Raw genomic sequence first — 19,954 nt, forward strand, 5'->3', positions numbered from 1 at the left:
TAAGGAAATATGAGATACGATAAGATGATCTCTGAGCATAAAGATTATGCATGGGTAATCATTTCTGACATTGGATTTATAAGTGAGATTTCAATGACTTGATCCATCTGCACTATCAAACAAACAAAATAATCTGTACAACGGTATAATCCCTATTATTCATGAAGGGTTTACTTGATATAATTTTCCTGGATTTCTTAAGTACCCCGATAAATACTAAAAAAGAGGTAAGGTGACATGGACGTAAAAAACGATTTCCTCTAATCATATTCTTCTTTAGTGAAAGAGCCGGCAAAGTTTTTGCTAGCTCATCAGTAAAGTATTATAAGGATTAACGGGTAATATCTTCCATGCAAACACCATGATATTGCTTTCCATTACTGATCCCTAAATGAATTTACGCACTACATGAAAGCAAGGCTACAGCTAGCATCAGACAACTACATTGTGAGGGTTTTAGTGGCTATCAAGCTGAAAATAATAGCATTTCTTTGTACTTAGCAATACTATTTGAATTTATATATTTATAAAGCAGAAAGGAACCAAATGAACATCCATTATATGCTGAACAGCAATTTTTAGGAGTTAAATGAAGAAATATAATGGAGTATTATCCCTGATTTAAGGGAGTAAATATCATTGCCTCAAGACTAAGGGTTCATTTTGGGGAGTTGCGACTACCTATAAAAATAATTTTAGATCTGTTGTGAGCAAAGTATAATTTTTTAAGTTGTTTTTGGAACTATAAATTATTCCTATATAAAAAATTTGATAACATATTTCTTACCACCCCTAGCAGATCCCATCGTAAAAAACTGCTTATTATCATAAAAGTTTTCAAAAGCAAGAACAAAGTTTTAGCAAAAAAAAGATAAAAAACAGCAAAAGTTGTCTGGAAAAAAAGTTGTGGAAAGGCTACCACAAATAAACCCTGATTCAAAGAAACAAGACAGGCTAGTGTTTTGATTAAATAGTTCAGGATCTGCATTTCTACCACAAATAAACCCTGATTCAAAGAAATAAGCCAGGCTAGAGATTTGATTAATTAGTTCAGATCCTTCATTTCTAAAGCAAGGCCTAGCAGTTTACTAAGGTTGATAGATAAATTAATTGATAGACAAACAGGTAGGTAAACATATAAAGAAAGAGAAAGAACAAATAGGATAAGAGAGAGATTCTACAAAGCCACCTTCGAACCATCAATTGTCCCTTTTATAATAAAATGGAAACACCACCCCCACCCCCCATAACACAACCCACTACCTTTTGAAAGTAAGTAAAAAGAATATATATATATATATATATATATATATATGTGTGTGTGTGTGTGTGTGTGTGCGTTCTGCATGTACAAACCAGCTAAGCTAATTATCAATTAAATTATCTTCAATAGATTTCACACAACAGTTCCTCTAATATGATCATTCATTAATTTTCTTCCTAATGTTGTCACGCATCATATTTAAATTCTCTTTTTTATCACACTAAACTTAGATATCAATGAATTTTTTAATACCCAATATTTAGATCCACACAGACCAAATTGTGATCATCTAAAATCTACCTTTAAGACTTTATGATATCATCTAATCACACAATACTCATAATGTCCATCCCCAATTAATCATACAATCTTAACTCTAGTTAATAGCAACCAAACGCCTAATAATGATCACATATAAATTATTTTGAAGAAAAATCACTCTTGAAAAATAAATCATATCGACATAAAAGCAATTTTTATCAAAATGATATTCTTCTTTGTTATTGAACAAGGTGGCAAATTAGTATTCCTACTTGGAAAATAATATCCACCATCCACAAGTTTACCACACCATGAAATAAAAATTAAGAGAGGGTTTAACAATAAAGAGGGAATAACGAAATTCTTACTGAAAGTTAACTTTCATTTTAATGATAGAAAGGAATCAAATAAATGTTGAGATGTTATAATATCCTAAGTTTGACTGAATGCATGCACATCATGCAATATACAGCACATTTTACTGAAGAAAACAAATGGAAAAAAGAAGAGATGAGAGTATACATAATGCCTGAAAGCAGGGTACAAAGTGTTGTTTCTTTTGCTATATTTGAATTCAAATTTGAACAAGAAAACGATGTTATTGATGCATGGAAAGTTAAATCTATTAAGAAAATACTTCTATTCATAGCAATAGAGGGAGGAATAACCAAAAAACTTTTATTTTGCAAAAAAAAAAAAAATCTGGGAAGATGGAGTTTACATATAGTGGTTGGTTAGAAAAGTTTTTCACTTGACAACAACGGTCACTAGGTAGGTTACGATCACAACAATGATAAATTTGAGGAATATATAAGAAATCCAAGAGAAATCCAATTTAATATACATTTGAGGAATACACCATATTGATGAAGATAATCATAGAATAGGACCATTTTTCATTAAAATTGATACTTTAAGTCAACAAGAAAACACCTTATAAGAAGCCAAGGTAGCATGCAGTAAAAGAACAAACCTGAAACCTCTTTGTTGTAATGCCATTGGAAATTTCTGTTTTGGATTTATTTTCTTTGTTACAGTTTGCCTTGGCATTCTTAGCAAAGTTAATGGCTCTACCATTCTTTTGAGCCATGCGAACATCCTATATCACACAACCATATGATCAAAGGTGCATTTAGCAGGAAAAACTGAGACAACAAATCAAATGGGTTTGTAGACGCTACTCAGATGCTAACCTCTCTAAGTATTGAAAAGTGTATTTCATGTGTAGCCAGTGCCAGCATGATCAGGTCAGCATCCTGCAACAAACATGCATAACTCACTTATTTCTTAAGAAAACCATCAAATCATTGAGAAAAAGAAAACGAAGAGGAATAGCATTTACCAACCCATACAAGCAATGCCGTGTATTGGGGTCAAAACCAGGAAGATTTCTCTGTAAACGAATAAATGACGCTACCTTATGCTCTCCTTCCCCAAGCACATTGGCGTCAGAAAGAATGATCTAGGAGCATATGTGAGTTACTAATATAATAACATAATGCAGACAAAGAAAATGAAACTGAAACTTACCTTGACGCCCTTCCATCCTGGATCACTATTCAATCTCATGTGAATGTAGTACTTCAGCGCGGAAGATAAAGCCGCCATGAATTCAGTTCCAGGAGTTATAACATTTGAATCCAGATTGCTTCTTTCCTTAGATTCAGTTTCTAACTGTGAGCCAGACTGTAGCTTCTCTAATTCTACTGCCTAAAACAATGCACACATGTTATCAAATGAATAAGATGCAGACCAACAAAAGGCATTTTCAATCAAACCCACTGCATCAGCAGATTCTTTGGCAGCTCTAAATCGCCTTGCTCTTTGCTGGTTCATCTTTGCTCTGGGTGCAACTCCGTCTAGCACAAATATAAGATAAAATAGAGCTCAGCCTGTATGTCAAAAGAACTGCTTTACAAGTTAAAGTTTTTTGGCTCCCTGCTAACCGATTGACATAAAAAGAAGCTTCCTCGGTCGAACTATAGAGAAGAGGTGATCGATGTACTTGAAAACCGACTTAAATACCTCGTCATACGTTTCAGGGGAAGGCTGGCGACAAAATTAGGTTGCGAAATGAAGCCGAATAAAAGGGTTAAATGTTTGTTTAATAAACTCATTACGAAAGTAGCACGCCAAACCTGGTCTTCTGGGTGGAAACAAGGGTGGATGATTCCGTTCATGTCAAGGTAGAAATTGTCAAACTCAACACCGTTAGGGTTTGGCCTGCTGGAATCGATCGGCACCGAAACGCCATTCACAGACTTAGTGTCTTCTTGGCGGACATCGATGACTGAAAGCGGGTACTTGCCCATTAGCCAACGGTAGAATGCAGGAATCCCCATTGATTAGTTCCCCTTCTAGCTATCTTCTAGCTGCGGTATCTTCTCTTGCCGCGCGGAATTTGGTGCTAGGGTTTAGGTCAGAGATTTAGGAGGTCGCTGATGCGGAGCATCGTGTCTTAAATGGAACCGGGAGGAGTAACTTAACACTTTTTTTCTTTTTAGCCGTTAGAATGTGGAATCTCCACTATCTTAGTACTATAGTTAGTTACTTAGTATATTTTCTAGCTTTTTGCCTTTATGCCGATTACTGCAAAGGAGTGCGGATGGTTTATATCCCGCTGGGAGCTCCTAGATGAAGCAGTTTTTCGATATTTCCCTTCAATACAGAACTTAGTTCTCTGTTATTTTGCTTGCTTGTTTCTCTGTTTCCATCTTCTTGCAGGTATCTACATCAGTCGCGTTCCGAAAATAATTTAGCATATATAATCCTACTGGATTACCGTGAGTATGGCTTAGGATTTTTAGACTGAGATTAGTGTAGTTCAATAATATAATAGCAGTAATTTCATCATAAACTTACTATGGGCTTCGTTTCAAAATAGGCTAAGGCCCGATTCAGGCCTACAAGCCCACGATTGAAAGCCTGATCTTAGAATAAATAGGCTTGGATGACAAGAGCCCACATTATTTTACTTATTTACGATGTCCGGATGAAGATAATAGTTATTTTCAAAGTTGTTCATTGGTGGCATCAAAATTTAGTTAGTATGGATCAAACTAAGAGGAAAAATAAGTTGGGAAAAGATAGTGTATAATGAGAAGTTCTAAAATTTTAATTTTATTGCTAGAAAGTATAAGTTGAGAATTGATTTGATATATCAAGTTTAGTGTGAGACTAAATTTAAATAATATAAATAAAATACCATAACAAGATTTAATAAGCATTTTCTATCAGAATATATAAAAAATTTCAACGGAGATGTAAATAAAGAACTAGTTTAGCAAGATTTAATAAGTGATTTTTATGAAAATATATATAGAATTTCTACGGAGGTCTAAATAAAGAACGAATTTAAGTGGGCTATGGATTTCATAATATATATAGTACTATTTGGTTAAAAGGATTTTCTTTGACATATTTTTCATATGTTAGAAGTTTGGAAGGGGATAAATGATGATTTATTATGTACTTTGTTGGGAAGGGTAACACCTTAAAGTCAGGCACAAGTATGATGACTCACAATGTAATTCCTACTAAGATGAGGGCTAGATGGGAAAAATGAAATAATAGTTCTGGTGTATTTACTCTCCTCCTATCTTCTCCATTGTGGAATCTAAATAAAAGCTATTAAATGATATGATTAAGAGATTCTTCTCATACTAGAATCATAAATAAAAACTGTTACTCCTTTTTTTAAAGTCTCGAAGAAATCCCCTTAAGTAAATTTTTTTTGTTTACGCTCATTTTCTCTCTCTTTCTCTCTCTCTCCTATCTTCATGACTTCTTGTTGTAGTTGATTTTCTTCTATTTTATAGTAGCATGATAAGTTGGTATGAGTAAATGATTAAGGCTTCGTTTGGGACGGTTTTCTTTCTGCTTCTTGAAGCAACTTTTTAGTTAAAAAATTTTAATTTTGTATTAAAAACTTGCTTAGAAAGCAATAAGAAATCTATCCCAAACAAAACCTTAGCATGCCCATAAGTGTCGATCTTTTAAAATATTTTTATGAACAAAAACATCATTTATATTAGTTCTACATTTTTGTATGGCACCCCCTCTTCTCTCCATCTCTCATACTCTCTTATATTTTTATTATTGCTTCTTATTGTGGACACATAAAACTAACTATTTACTCTTACATATTCAATCATTACATCATAAGGTGGTAGATGCAAAGGCTTAAATGCGAATGATAGTAGAGAAGATAGCCAACATTTTTAAGAATTAATTATGAATAGATATTGAATTGATAACCAATAATCTTAAAATATAAAATATGAATGATTTTCAAATTTGATAGGCCCCAATCATGAAAATCAAATCAAAATCAAAACTTATCCTAAATAATTTATTAAATATAGACTGCACACTTAACAATTTACTAGTATTCAGAAATACATTTATATAATATTATATACAATAGTTGCAGGCCTGATTGGTAAATCAGCCGTGAAGCTAACAACAGTTTTGTTTCATTGATTGGTTTTACTTTACTAAGCTTAGCTAATCCTTGGACTGTACTTCTTGTCAAATGCGCAAGTGACTGATGCCCTTTTGATCTTAAATTGGATCAAATATTAAGGAAAAAAAAACCACACCTTAGCTTAAGTTGGTTGGTGGGCGAGTACGGTTGGGTACCTCCAACCCATGTTCAATTTCCCTCGAGCCGCAGCGCCTCTTAAGTAGGAACAATTATTATGTCCTCCGACCGGACATAGAGGAACGTCCGGTCGGAGGCCAAATCGCGCCAAAAAACGGGAAATACCGAGCAATACCAAACAATAACGAGGAATACCATCACGTGAAGACCAAATACCGAGTTATACCGAGCATGCAATACCGAGTTATACAAAAGTTGTACCGAGTTTTTCCTAGGAAAAACTCGGTACAACTCGGTATAAGTTGTACCGAGTTTTTCCTAGGAAAAACTCGGTACAACTCGGTATTGCTCGGTATAACTCGGTATTGGTCTTCACAGAGCGGTATTCCTCGCTATTATCAAATAATACCTAGCAATACCGAGCAAATACCGAAATTTTTGACGGAATTTTGCCTCCGACGTAATGTTCCTCTACGTCCTTACACCGGACCTAATAAAAGTTCTTTAAGTAGGCCCCAACCAAATGCGGGCCAGGAGGTTTCTGTGATGGGTGCCTCTTCTAAGTCAACCGAGAGGATTAGCCATGCCGTCAAGAATCCTTTCAGAGGTGACAGCGGATGAATACCCCGTTCCACACCAGTATATTCTGATAAAAATTTTGTCCAAATAAATTTAACTGCCCTCATATGGTTGCTAATATTAGATGTATATATCACTAATTTTACTATAAATTCAAAGTTATATATGCCCATCTTGATAAAAATTCTACATGATTAAATTTTTATTTGTATTTTATGCTAATCGTGATGGGTGTAATAGTTATTTTTAAAAACATTCCAAGCATATAAAAATTAGTTTGAATATTTTAAAATAAAAATAAAATAGGTAAAAATACAATAAATAAAAATATTTAAAAATAAAAACAGAATCAATAAACTAAAAATGATCCCTAGCTAATAAGCACTTAGATAATTAGAAGAAGAAAAAAAACTTTCAGAAGGAAACAAAACTCTCCTCTCCACTTCCATTGCATGATGTCCGCCATTTCTGCTGCTGAGCAGGCGGGATGAAGAGTAGTCGCTTTTCTTGCTTTTCTGCTTTGGCTCACTATCCACCATTGCAAAAAGATTAAAAGAGAAGCCACTGATGATTTGAATCTTTCTTTTTATGCATGCTTGATTCTCTTCATTACACGATAGAGTTTCCACCATATATTTTTTTCCATGTTAGTCTTTTTCATGGCATTATCTACCAAAGTTTCACCAAAAAGGAATGTGCTAATTAATCTGGATACCTTCATGTTGATTTGGATTTATTTATAAATTTTTAAATGAATCATTGATTAGGGAATTAATTATTTTCTAGTTAGTTGATTTAATTGGAGATTTAATTTGGAGTTGATTAGGAGTTGATTGTGAGTTGATTGGGAATTAGTTTAGGAGGCTTTTTTACTAAATTTTTCTATCTCAAATCTATAAATTAAGCCTTGGGGGCTGTTTTTGTATATATGTGAGCACAAGAAAGAGCTTGAGAGCAATTATATTTTTTATTTGTTTATTCAATTTAGTGAAATCATCATCCCCTCCTCGTGGACGTAAGCATTTTCTCCGAACCACGTAAATCGACATATTCTTTGTTATTGTTTGTGTTCGTTCTTGACTTTATTCCAGTTGTTTTCACAACTAGTGATATCAGCCGGATTTCAGCGATTTTCAGTAACGGCGTGAAGAGTAGGATATTTCGTCCTATGATCTTGTGGTTTCATCCAGGCGAAGGAAGACGTGCTCGACTTGTAAGAGGGAGGTGCTCATGTAAAGGAGGCAGGTGTGCGGCATTTGAAGCACGAGTTTTCGAGCATAAGGCAAGGCCAAGCAGATCACATTTGGATGGAGGTTGAATGAAAGCGTGCTTGCCTAATGCTCAGTTTCTCGTGGTCTGATCAGAGCAAATCAGGCAACGTGACTTCCGTGCACGGGGAGTCTATACTAATATGGGTGACCTAGGCACAATTTGGCTCGACAGCAGGGCACTCGACTAGGTTGCATAGGCGTTACAGGCGTGTACCAAGAAGCGGAACATGTCATGCAAATTGAGCAAAGGAGCACATTGTCGATCTCACGTCAACGTGGAGGCACGTGAAGGTTTTGGATTAATTGGTACTGCACATGAGTAACGTTTAGTGCACACCTGAAGGTGCAACTACTTGGGTCATAGACAGATCACAAGACACAAGATCAGGGAGGCTCGATCGGGTATGGTGCCACACAGAGAGGACTTTCACTCAAGAACAAGTTTCTGCTAGGTGTGATTTTTTGCAAATCAAATGGCTTGCGGGTCACACAAAGGCTGAATTTGGACTTGAGCATGAGATTGAGCAGTTTTTTCTCCAAATTAGCCTTGGGAGGAGAAACAATCAAGCATATTTTTTGATTTTATAGTTGTTTAATTTATATTTTGGATCATTGCTGGAAGCATGTTGCGGGACAGATTGGTGCAATTCTGACATCATACGGAGACTACAATTTAGTGGAGCTTATGCAATCCAATGGAGCCATGGATACATCCACCTCGATTGTGGAGAATGCGTCGATCCATCTGGTGGTTACATATCTTGTTAAAATCGATGTCATAAAATTTGACAACAAAAGAAACTTTGACATGTGGCAATGTAAAGTGATGAATAGGTTGTGCTCTTTGAATCTAGAGGATGTTTTGGACAGTGATGAATGTCCAAAAGAGACGTCATAGAAAGGTTGACTAAAAATAAATCGGAGTGCTTGTGGCTTGATAAGAAATTGCTTGTCTCAAGAGATTAGGTTTGGGCTGATGATGGAAACTTTTATTGTGAAGCTGTGGAAGACTTTAGAGAATAAGTACCTAATTAAGCTAGATCGTGGAAAATCAACTTCATATGAAGCGTCACCTCTACAAGTTTCAGATGATACATGGTATTGCAATTGATGAGCATTTGAATGACTTCATAAAGCTGTTAACATATCTTTTGAATATGGACGAGGAGGTTGGAGATTAAGATAAGGAGCTCTTTCTACTGAATTCGCTCCCTGATGAGTACGTAAACCTCACGATGATGCTCATTCATGAGAAATGGGTCTTGAATTATGGTGAGGTGATCACTGTATTACTGAATCATGTCGGGACAAGGTGTATGCAAAGATAGATTCTACTAATGCTCTCACACTCCAACAAGGAAGATTTGAGAAGAAGAAAAAGGGCGATAACAAACATGGTATGTCTCGTGGGCATAATATTGGGAGGAATCAGTGTGTTTTCTACGTGGAGATTAGTCATTGGAAGAAAGATTGCTCAAAGCTGAAGGAGAAGGGAAAGAGGGTTTCCATTGAGGCTAATCATAACGGGAAGAGTGTAACAAAGATTCAAATGTATCACTATTTGTGATCTCTCAGAGTTTGTATTTAGATAGTTTATGTTGTACTTTAGATAATGGTGTTACCTATTTTATTTGTCTCATCATGGAGTAGTTCTATACATAGAAGGGTCTTGATAATGGTGTTGTGAACATGGGAAATGATCAAGCTATCGTATAATTGGTGTAGGGAGAATCTTCATCAGAATGTATAATAGTATTGTGAGAGAGCTGACTGATATGAGGTAGATTATAGATATCATGTAGAATGTGTTGTATGTTGGGGCTTTAGAGACCAAGGGATACAAGGTAGTCATTGAGGCAAGAGTTCTAAAGATATATCATGGATCACTGATTTATATGAAATGAGTTTGTCACCACAACCTTTACTACCTTCAGGAAAGAACAATAATTGAAATGACTATTGTTGTTGATGATTTTTCTAATGTCAATGAATTATGGCATATGCGGCTAGCTCATGCTAGAGAGGCTTCTCTTATGGCTTCAGTGAATGAATGATTAAAGGAGCAAGTACTTTCAAGCTCAATCATTGTGAACATTGTGTGTGGCAAGAAGACATGTGTATCATTTGGTAAAGTCGTCCATAATATAAAAAGTATTTTGTAGTATGTTCATACAGATGTTTGGGGCCTAATGAAGACAACATCATTCGGCAGGCGATGATATTTTATCTTTTTTATTGATGATTGCTCCATATATGTTTGGGTGTACATCATAAGGCGCAAGAGCTAGGTATTGGAGATTTTTAGAAGTTGGAAGAAACTGATCGAAACTCAGACTGACAAAATTATCATATACATCAAATCAGACAATGGGGCAACTACACTTCGGATGCATTCTTGCAAGAGTGTCAGAGATCTAGGATAGAACATCAATTCACTATTAAGGAGACACTACGACAGAACATGATGGCAGAAATGATCTACCTAACTTTGGTGGAGAAAGTTAGGTTTATGTTAACAAATACTAGGTTGGATAGAGTATATTAAGATGAGGAAATAAACTGCATGTCACTTGGTGAACAATTTGTTTTTTGCAACTATTGAAAAGAAAACCTCAAAGGAGATATGGTCAGGGCATCTTGCTATAGATTATTAGCACTTGTGGGTGTTTTGGTGTCCAACTTATTACCATGTTTAGAATGATTAACTGGAACCAAGGGAAAAGAAGATAATCTTTATTGGCTTTATGCATGGAGTCAATGACTTCAAATTCTATAGTCAATTAGAGAAGAGGATTGTCATCAGTAGGGATGCTACTTTTGATGAGGCTAACATGTTGAAGCTTCGAGACTCTAAATAGATGGAGAGTTCTATTGAGATCATAGATGTGTTGCAAAAGTTGGAGTTTGATGCAACTCCATTTTCTCCACAAAGGCATATCATTTCTCCGTAGGTACCTGATTCAACTGCAGATCGAGAGGTAGAAGATGAAGTTGAGGAGATTCCTGCTCATGAATCTATTACAAGGAATAGGGCTAAGCATCAAAACATCTCAAAACTAGCTTGATTTAGGGATCACATTGCATTTATACTTTCAACCACAGAGGCTGAAGTTCCTAATTACTATGAGGAAGAGGTAGACAATCTTTATTAAGATTTATGGAAGAGGGTTATTGGGTGAAAAAGGATGCATGCAAAGAAGAAATGATCTCATGGAGCTGATATGCAGTACAAGGCTAGGTTGGTGGCCAAAGGATCTGCACAACGGGAAGAGATTACTTATGATGAGGCATTCTCCCCAATGGTTAAGAATCCATCGTCCCATGGTTAATTGGCAATTGTAGAACAGTTTGGTATGAGTTTAGAGCAGCTTGATCCAGACATTGCACAAATTATACACTACAGAAAAATCAACGTTTACCTGCTGCATTTTCCGGCGAAAAATGATCAAATTTCCGGCAGTTTTGTAAATTTCCGGTGGCAAATTTGAGGCCGGTAAAACACGCGTAGGAAAAAAATTTGCGGCGGTATTTTTCGGCAAAAAAAAAAGCGGGAACAAAATATTTTAAAAAACCTGCCCGCTGCCTGCCATAAGGACTGCCCGCGCTGCCCTGCTTAACCGGCTACCCGCCTGCTGCCCGGGCGCACGCCTACCCTGGGATTCGAACCGAGTCAAGTTTGCTAAGTATAACTCCGTCCAACCTTACGCTATGAGGGAAAATGTGTTAATATGCTTATTATTTTTTATTTAAACTATATTATATGAAAATTATAATTTAAAATAAAAAATAAAATATTAAAGTTAATAATTAATTAAATATGTTATTAAATTAATAATTATTTAGACTAAGTTATTAAATTAATAATTAAAATTAATTAAGAATTATTATTTAATTAAAGTCGCCAGAAAAATTAATCAAAATTATAAATTATATAAGGAAAAGCGGCCGAAAAGTCGTCGGAAAACCGCTAGTAATTTTTTTGAAAAATTAGGCCGTCGAAAAGCCGCGCGCCGAAAAATTGTCCGCCGGTAAGCCGCCGGAAAAATCCGCCGGTATTTGACGATTTTCCTGCAGTGATAGGCATTATGAGTAGGTTCATACATGATACATGAAAGAGTCATTTGCAAGCTAGGAAGAGTATCATGCAGTGGCGGAGCCAGAAATTATATTCAGGGGGAGCCTTGATACATCATCAAAAATTATCTTCGTCGGATACGAATCTCGATACAAAATCTTTTCAACTGTGCTAGGCCCCGTGGTTTTCCTCATTTTCCAAGGTTTTCCACGTAAAAATTCTTGTGTTCTATGTGTGTGAGATGGATATTCGTGCAACGCTAAGATGTAGAATTACAATTCTATCGACACGTATATTCTAGCCCGCAACATGTCTAAATTAAAATAGTTATGCTTGTCGTCTCATTTGGAATGTTAGAATATATTAAAATAGTTCTGTTTGTCTCTCGTTACCGGAGCTAAGAGGAGCTGTAAGATCAAAATTAATAATGCAAACATGAACCTTTGAGCTTATAAGGCATAAACTTATGCCACATACGGTCTTTGTTTGGGGGTGAGAGAGAGCGAAAGGGAAAACTAAAGCAGTGCTCGAGGTCGTGACTCGTGAGTCGTGAGAGAGAAGTAAAGGGGAAAATGAACCATTGATGCTTTTCATGTATTCAGAAAAAAATGTTTGTGACTTTTATGGATTAATAAATAACTTTAAAAGGAAGAGTTATACAAATTAGAGCATGTTTTCTCGTTGACGAACTTGTTGCTCTATTAAGCCACCAAAACAATTAGATTTAAGCCCTTTCGGCTTTCAGTTTTAGCTTTAGCTAAATCCTTTAGAGGAGATCTCTCGTACTAAGTATAATTTTTTTTTTTTTTAGTGGGGGCACGTGCCCCCCCATGCCCCCCCTCCCTCCGCCTATGGTATCATGAGATATCTGGAGGATATAGTTGATACATGCTTGGAGATACTGTCACAACGACAGTGGTGCATGACTCATGACTAATTGCCAACTTGTTTGAAGAACTTTGTTCGACTTGATCCCTTGGGAGGGGGTTACATAGGCAACCATTTAATCGTTCTAATATTAGAGCCTGATTTGTCATCTTCCACTTTTTGAAGCGAAAGATGAGGTGGAAACTATTGATTTAGATTTATTTCCAAATCATAATAAAGCTTTATTTGTAAATCTTTAAATGCCTCATTGATTAGGGAATTAATTAGTTTTTAATTATTTGATTTAATTGGGAGTTTATTTGGATTTGATTGGGAGTTGATTGGGGATTAGTTCACAAAGCGTTTTCCTAAATTATTCTATCTCAATTCTAAAAATTAAGCCTTGCGGCCTATTATTGTATGTGAGCACAAAGAGAGTATTTAATCCATATTGTTCTCCAATATAGTGAAATTATTATCCCCTCCCCGTGAATGTAGGCTTCTTCGCAAAACTACGTAAATCACCATATTCTTTGTGATTGTTTGTGTTGTTTTATTGATTTTGTTTCTGCTATGATTGTTTACACAACACTTTAAACTATTTTTTAACAGTAACATGAATTCATTGGTGTATTCCTTTTCCCATTTGTCAGCTTTATCATATTATTTTGAGGGATTTAAATGGGTTCAAGAAGACCTTGACTGAGAGCCTGCTTGAACAACCTATAGCTCAAATTTAGTCTAATGCTTCGTTTGAGACAGTTTTTTACCACTATTTTTTTGCTGTACTTCATGAAATTTTTGTATAAAAAAGATGTTGTATAAAGTGGGAAAAAAACGGTCTCAAATAAAACATAAGTTTAAAATTTCTTAAGACTCATGTCGTTGAACTACATCTCAGATGATTAAAATCACACGAGGGAATTACTTAATCTCTCATTAATCGTGGTTATTTGACCAATAAAATCTATCAAAACAAACTCTCCTATATTCAAAGCTCACTTGAAGTTCCCATGGCTAGCATTCATCTACAGGTATAACTAGTATACTGCATTAGATAATCACACCAAGTTTAATCTATTCGCGTTCCATACATTTATTATTTATTTATTTTTATGCAATTGGATGATATTGATATTGATGTTTTTCTTGCAAATAAGATTTCATTTATGATCATTTTTTTATTGTTTTTTAAAATAGAGTTTTAGTACTAAAATTTTGATTTAAAAAATAATAAAAAATTGTCACAAATGAAGCCTAATAAATCACTGATAGAGATATAAAATCTGCTAAAAAAATCATCTGAAGAAGCCACATGACATTTCATTAGAATTCTTCATAAAATAATTTTCTCTGAATTTTAATTTTGTTTTTGTCTCAATCTTCTCTTATCAAAAGAGATAGGTCCACATCTCTTTCTCCTTCTTTGAACTCTATTTTTTATTTTTTACAATTAACTTTGAATCCACTATGAACAACTTTACATCCAATTATTGAAGCCTTCAGATCTGATAAGAACATGAGTGGATGGCTGAAAGGAATCGGCGCCTGCTGTTTTATCTAAATGAGACTTTTTGGCTTTACTCCCGTCAATGATGAGAAAAATTATTCAATGATGACGTCCGGATGTAAATCAGAGTGCGTCATATCACTTTTTAGTTATGTATCGATGATGTGTATTAATATGTAGCTGATGACATGACGCACTCTGATTTACCTCAAGATGATCCGGTGACCGCACATATACAGAATAATTTCTCCCATGACGAAGTAGAATGGTTAAATAAATAATATTCAAATAATGGGAAAGAGAAAGGAAAATAGAAAAAAAGCTTGACTTTGACTAGTAATTTGGTGGAAATTTTTTAGAAAAAAAAAAAAAACACTAGTGATTGGTTCCTAACTTCCTCCAGTTTCAGCTCTCTTTCTTTCTTTGCAGCATGTGCTCCTTGCCTTTTGTCCTCTCTGCTTGTAGCTTCCATGGTAGCAATATGCAAATTTTCTGCCAGGAAATTTAATATTAACATATAATTTAGATCAACATCTTAACTTCAAAATTTGGACTGCACATGAAATTATTCACATATATAAGAAATTAAATATATTATTTTGAGCCAATAGCTCGAATAATTATATATATTATATTGTATTTAATTTTCAAATAAAATGAACTCACAATAATGATTTATTATCAACTAATATATTTAGCAAATAAATCAAATACGAATTTATTTCATGAATGCAACACTCAACAGAATTAGGACCACACATTTTTTTTTTTCTTTGGCAATTTCAACGTCACCCATGACGAACTTTAACGATCCAAGATCAATATTTAAATTAATATAGGGATTTTGTTAGGACTCGGACCACTTAAGGATGAATATAATATTGAGCGGCAGGACATACCCTCTGGTTGTCACATCTACATTCTGATGCCAAATCCTGCTTTTGAGCCCTGTGTGCTGGCAAATTTTAAATAAAATAATATTGTATGACAATATACTGATTAAATATATTATTCAAGACATCTGTCAGCTCCTAATTGGTTGAAGGATGGAGAGGTCAAAAGGCTTCGATGAGTTACTTTTCGACTAGTCCAGTAATACTGAGTGGGCAAGGGTGAGTGCTGAGATGAAAGGGGGACCAACAGCTGGCAGGTTGGTTGACGTGGCCGGCAACCTGTATGGAAGCTCTGGGACTGCCTGCGAAGAGAGAGACGAGTGAGATACTATCGTAGGAAGGATGAGCTATTGCTTGGATGGTGGTGAGAGTTGAATTGAGAAACCTTCATATGAGTTTGGTAAGATTGGTTGCCAAGTGAGAGTGAGTGATTGTGAAGTGGTTCAAATATAGGATGAGTGCTGTGCAGTTAACTCTGAAGATGAATCCTCAATCTGACATGCATAGGGAGAGCTCCTTAGAAGGCCCAAACAAGCAACAACTATTGGTCCTCCCGTGAGTTTCGTAAGTATGTCCCCTAAAACGACAAGATCCGTTATAATGGCCTATCAGCTACCTACTAAATATCTATAAAGATAGTGTACGAGTATACATAATTTTTTAATTTATTTATGCATTATGTTGATTTGAAAATTAGATTAATGATATTAAAATTTCTTATCACTGTTTTTTAGAATATTCTAATAAAATTTTACCAATTTAAATTGGCCGACAACGGTACGCCAAATTCAGTAATTCTCACAGCAATCAATGTAATGTAATGTAATGCAGGTTAGTCGGTATTCAGATTAGGCACTCGATTTTGTTTCAAATAATTCGCCATTTATGCTCACGCAGTTAGTTTTATTATTATTTTTTAAAACTGAAAGAGAAAATTATTGTTCATGCAGCCTATTTTGTCTTATTGATAGGGAGCCAAAAGTTTATGCTCCCAATCAAAATGTAACGGGCTAGAGGCACATCTACATGCGAATCTATCCAATAATCTAATAATCAAATACATAAATATTCAAAATATTCTTATAAAAAAGAATCCCAACAAAAAAATTCCCAATTTTTTTTTGGAATATTTAGGTTAATTAAGTCAAATTTATACATAGGGCTGCAGCCTGCAAGTGAACCAAACGTTCGACAAGCTACTCGTTGTTCGGTTCGATTAAAGCTCGTTTGAGATTGTTTAATTAATTAAACAAACAAACTTGAACAATATTTTAAATACTCGATTCTTAAATAAACAGACTTGAACACTAATGCTTTCGGCTCATTTATGTTCGCGAACAATATCATTTGAAGTTCGTGAACAAGCTCGAAATTAAGCTCGATAAGAAGCTCGATTAAAACTCGATTCGTGTTCGATTTTGAACTCGTGAATATGCTCAATGAAAATAATTAATATTTGACTATAGAATTAATAAATATAAATAATAAATACCTTTGTTATATAGACAATTGCTTTTATTATAAATGTGTTTGTTCATAGATATGTTCATGAACGTGTTTGTTTGATAGTTAAAAAAATTAGTTAAATATGTTCGCGAACAAGCTCGATAAACACTAAACGAATGAACATGAACTGCACATGAACACTCTTTAATTTAAATGAACCAAACATGAACACAAATGCTAAAGCTCGAACAAACATGAACTAAACATGAACAAGCTGATATTAAATGAACACAAACATGAACACTCACATACTCGGCTCGGCTCGGTTCGTTTGCAGCCCTATTTATACACACATAACATATGAGATATGGTTGTCAATTTAGGGTCACGGATTGGGTTTGGGTTGAACTCGGAATTGATCTGGGTTCAAATGAGTCAACCTTAACCCGACCCGGGTATATAAACGGGTCAGAAATGTAGACTAGGACCCGACCCGTCTGGTTGCCAGGTTGACTTGACCCGACACGGGATGACAAATCGCGCGGACACGGGTAGGCGCGTCGTGTGCGAACACGGGTACACGCAGGCGATCTCGGGTGCGTGGGGGCAATTGCGAGTGCGTCCGAGCAGGTGTACGGGCGCTCTGGCAAGCGCTGTCGCACGGGCAGATGGGTGGGCATGGCGCGGGCAGCCGGGGCAGGTTCGCGGGCAGGCGGGGCAGTGCGGGTAGTTGATTTTAAATGGGTTCACGGATTGATCCGGTAACCTGTCGGGTCAACTCGAACCCGACCCGTTTTTCAAACTGGTCGAATTCTGGAACCCGAACCTGACTCGTTCTGAAATCGGGTCGTGTAAAACCAGAAATTTTCGGGTCGGGTTGAGTCAGATTTTCGTGTCGTGTCAAATATTGACACCCCTAATATGAGACTTGACTTCAAAATCTTAGAGGCGAAATCAGCCTTAATTATGAGGGAGGCAAGTGACAAACTTATATATATATATATATATCGCTTTTGACAAACTTGTTTGTTAGTGTTAGAAAAGTTCAATATAATAGGATAAAAATAACAGGAGGCCAAGAGGCTTTTCAGATTTTGGAAGGGCAAATTGCGGGAAAAATCAGGTTGGCTAGGGGCAAAAAATAAAATTAGAGGGGTAGGGGGGCATATTGCAAAAAACCTTTACTATACTAAAAGTTTTAAATTTGTTAAGAGGGGCAATTGCAATACACAGCTCCGACTTTCTTCAAAACTTCTTAATTGATAGTCAAAATTCTTAACGAGCATATCAAAATGAACCGCCTAATTCTCACAACTCAATGAATCATATTATGTGATCAAACAACGAATATATTCTGTTTCCTATATCATGAAAAGGTTGCTTTCCGTCACCTACTTTCCACGCCAGCCGAGCATTTCATCGAACGCCTTGTTGCTCTCCACCAAACTAAATGAGCTCCACTACAATTCAAACATTGTGGTCACCACCAAGACGTTGCTTTTAACCTGATTCAATGAATATCAACTTGTTTACTTTTCCAAAAAAATTTGAAATCTAATTCATCTTATATTAAAATTGGAAAAGAACAAAATCTTATCATGGTGGCAACTCACTATGTTTGATGGGAGAAAGGTTTCGGCTTTGTTCGGGATGGTTTTGTTATTGCTTATAAAGTAATTTTTAAGTATAAATATTTCTTGAACTAAAAAAATTTATACTAAAAACTGCTTTTAAAAGCATTAAAAAAGCTGCCTCAAACAAAATTTCGTTTGGAACAATTTTTTTTTACTTCTTTGCTTTTTAGACCGCAATTATAATTTCTACCAATATTTTTTTTTATTTAAAAAAAAAAATTTACACTAGAAAACTGTTTTTTACAATAACTTTAAAAATTTATTTTCTCAACAGTAATTTTACAAAACAGTAAAAAAATTATCATAAAAGAAGCATAAGTAACTATCTTAGCATTATTTTGAGTTTTCCAGCTCAAAGACAAAAAAATTTACTAATCACTATTTTAATGTTCTATTATTCTCTGCAAGAGCTAAGCTTAAAAATAAATAAATAAAATAATTCGAGGAATATATTCGAGGGCAAATCATTGAGACAGGACATTCCCTCTAAAATAAATGCAATAGTCTCCCAAACAATAGTCAATTAAGTAATTTTTTCTAGAGATCTATGCATTCATATTCAGAGAATATTCCTGCAAGGATACTAAGCAAAGAGCTGTTAAATAGCTTTTCAAATTTGCTTATCCAAGCCAATCAGCACTAAAATGATATATTCTCCATAAAACATAGATGAACCTAGAGATTGACATTGGGCCAAACCATTGTCAAGACCAAATGTGACATAATCGTCACAAGATATAGGATCTTCGCCTAATCCTCAAGACGGGAGAAGAAGGTGAAAAACTTAGCAAAGCGGAGGATTCATATTAACGAGAGAATAGCATCGCAAGCTCCAACCGACAAAGTGAATCACAAAACAAGACCAACAAGACGCGATTGGTGGGTCACGAGCAACAAGCTAATAAGTTGCAAGCATGATTGCAAGCAAGCGAATCACAAGAACATGTTGTCAAGAGAATCATGGAGCAACAAAATCCTGGATGACTGAATCTACACATTATCTTGTCATAGGATCCCCACGGGATCTTAGTTTCTTCACGAGATCTTCATACAACAATAATATCAAACCTTTATCTCATTATATCGGGTCGGCTATATGAATCATTTTCTTCATCACATCTTGTATCCAACATGCAAAATTTTTATGAAGAGTAAAAAAGAAAAAAAAAATTAAGGAGATAACTCTTAATAACCATGATAGAAATATAAAATTTTTAGCTTAATAATTCAAATACCAGTGCAAACATTACTACATAAATGCTAAATAATAGAAAAAAAAAGAAAGTATAATCAATAATAATATCCTGCATAATAAGGCGAATAATTTGTTTGTCTTCTATTATTTAGCATTGATTATACTTTCTTTTTTTTACCAAATTCTTATAAAATATCAAATATATTAATATCATACCATAATAAGGCGAATAATTTGTTTCTCTTCTAAACGCCAAAGCCTCAGCCACGAACACGGAACGCCATGCATTAATCTATTCCGCGTGATGGGCCCCCTTTCTTCTCACACGACATTATAAGACCTTCCTCCTCCTCCGG

The 19,954-nt window shown here is 35.2% G+C and overlaps 1 protein-coding gene across 2 annotated transcripts in view; it reads right to left on the minus strand.

Annotated features, from left to right (window-relative positions):
• The window catches only part of LOC110092967 (5'-3' exoribonuclease 4), a 62,045-nt gene extending 58,139 nt beyond the window's left edge, over positions 1-3,906 (minus strand). The window contains exons 1-7 of one of the 2 annotated variants that reach the window (XM_020817689.2): positions 3,664-3,906; positions 3,472-3,574; positions 3,308-3,384; positions 3,056-3,235; positions 2,868-2,987; positions 2,719-2,781; positions 2,499-2,624 (exon numbers count right to left, since the gene is read on the minus strand). In XM_020817689.2, coding sequence (XP_020673348.1) covers positions 2,499-2,624; positions 2,719-2,781; positions 2,868-2,987; positions 3,056-3,235; positions 3,308-3,384; positions 3,472-3,574; positions 3,664-3,867 — 873 coding nt within the window. In that variant the 5' untranslated portion in view covers positions 3,868-3,906. Of the gene's footprint in view, positions 1-2,498; positions 2,625-2,718; positions 2,782-2,867; positions 2,988-3,055; positions 3,236-3,307; positions 3,385-3,471; positions 3,575-3,663 lie in introns of those variants that run through there. The other variant, XM_028692287.1, reaches the window with a different exon arrangement.
• Positions 3,907-19,954: the final 16,048 nt, after the last annotated feature.

This window comes from Dendrobium catenatum, unplaced genomic scaffold, assembly GCF_001605985.2.
Source record: "Dendrobium catenatum unplaced genomic scaffold, ASM160598v2 original_scaffold_161204, whole genome shotgun sequence".
In the NCBI taxonomy this organism is placed as follows: domain Eukaryota; kingdom Viridiplantae; phylum Streptophyta; class Magnoliopsida; order Asparagales; family Orchidaceae; genus Dendrobium; species Dendrobium catenatum.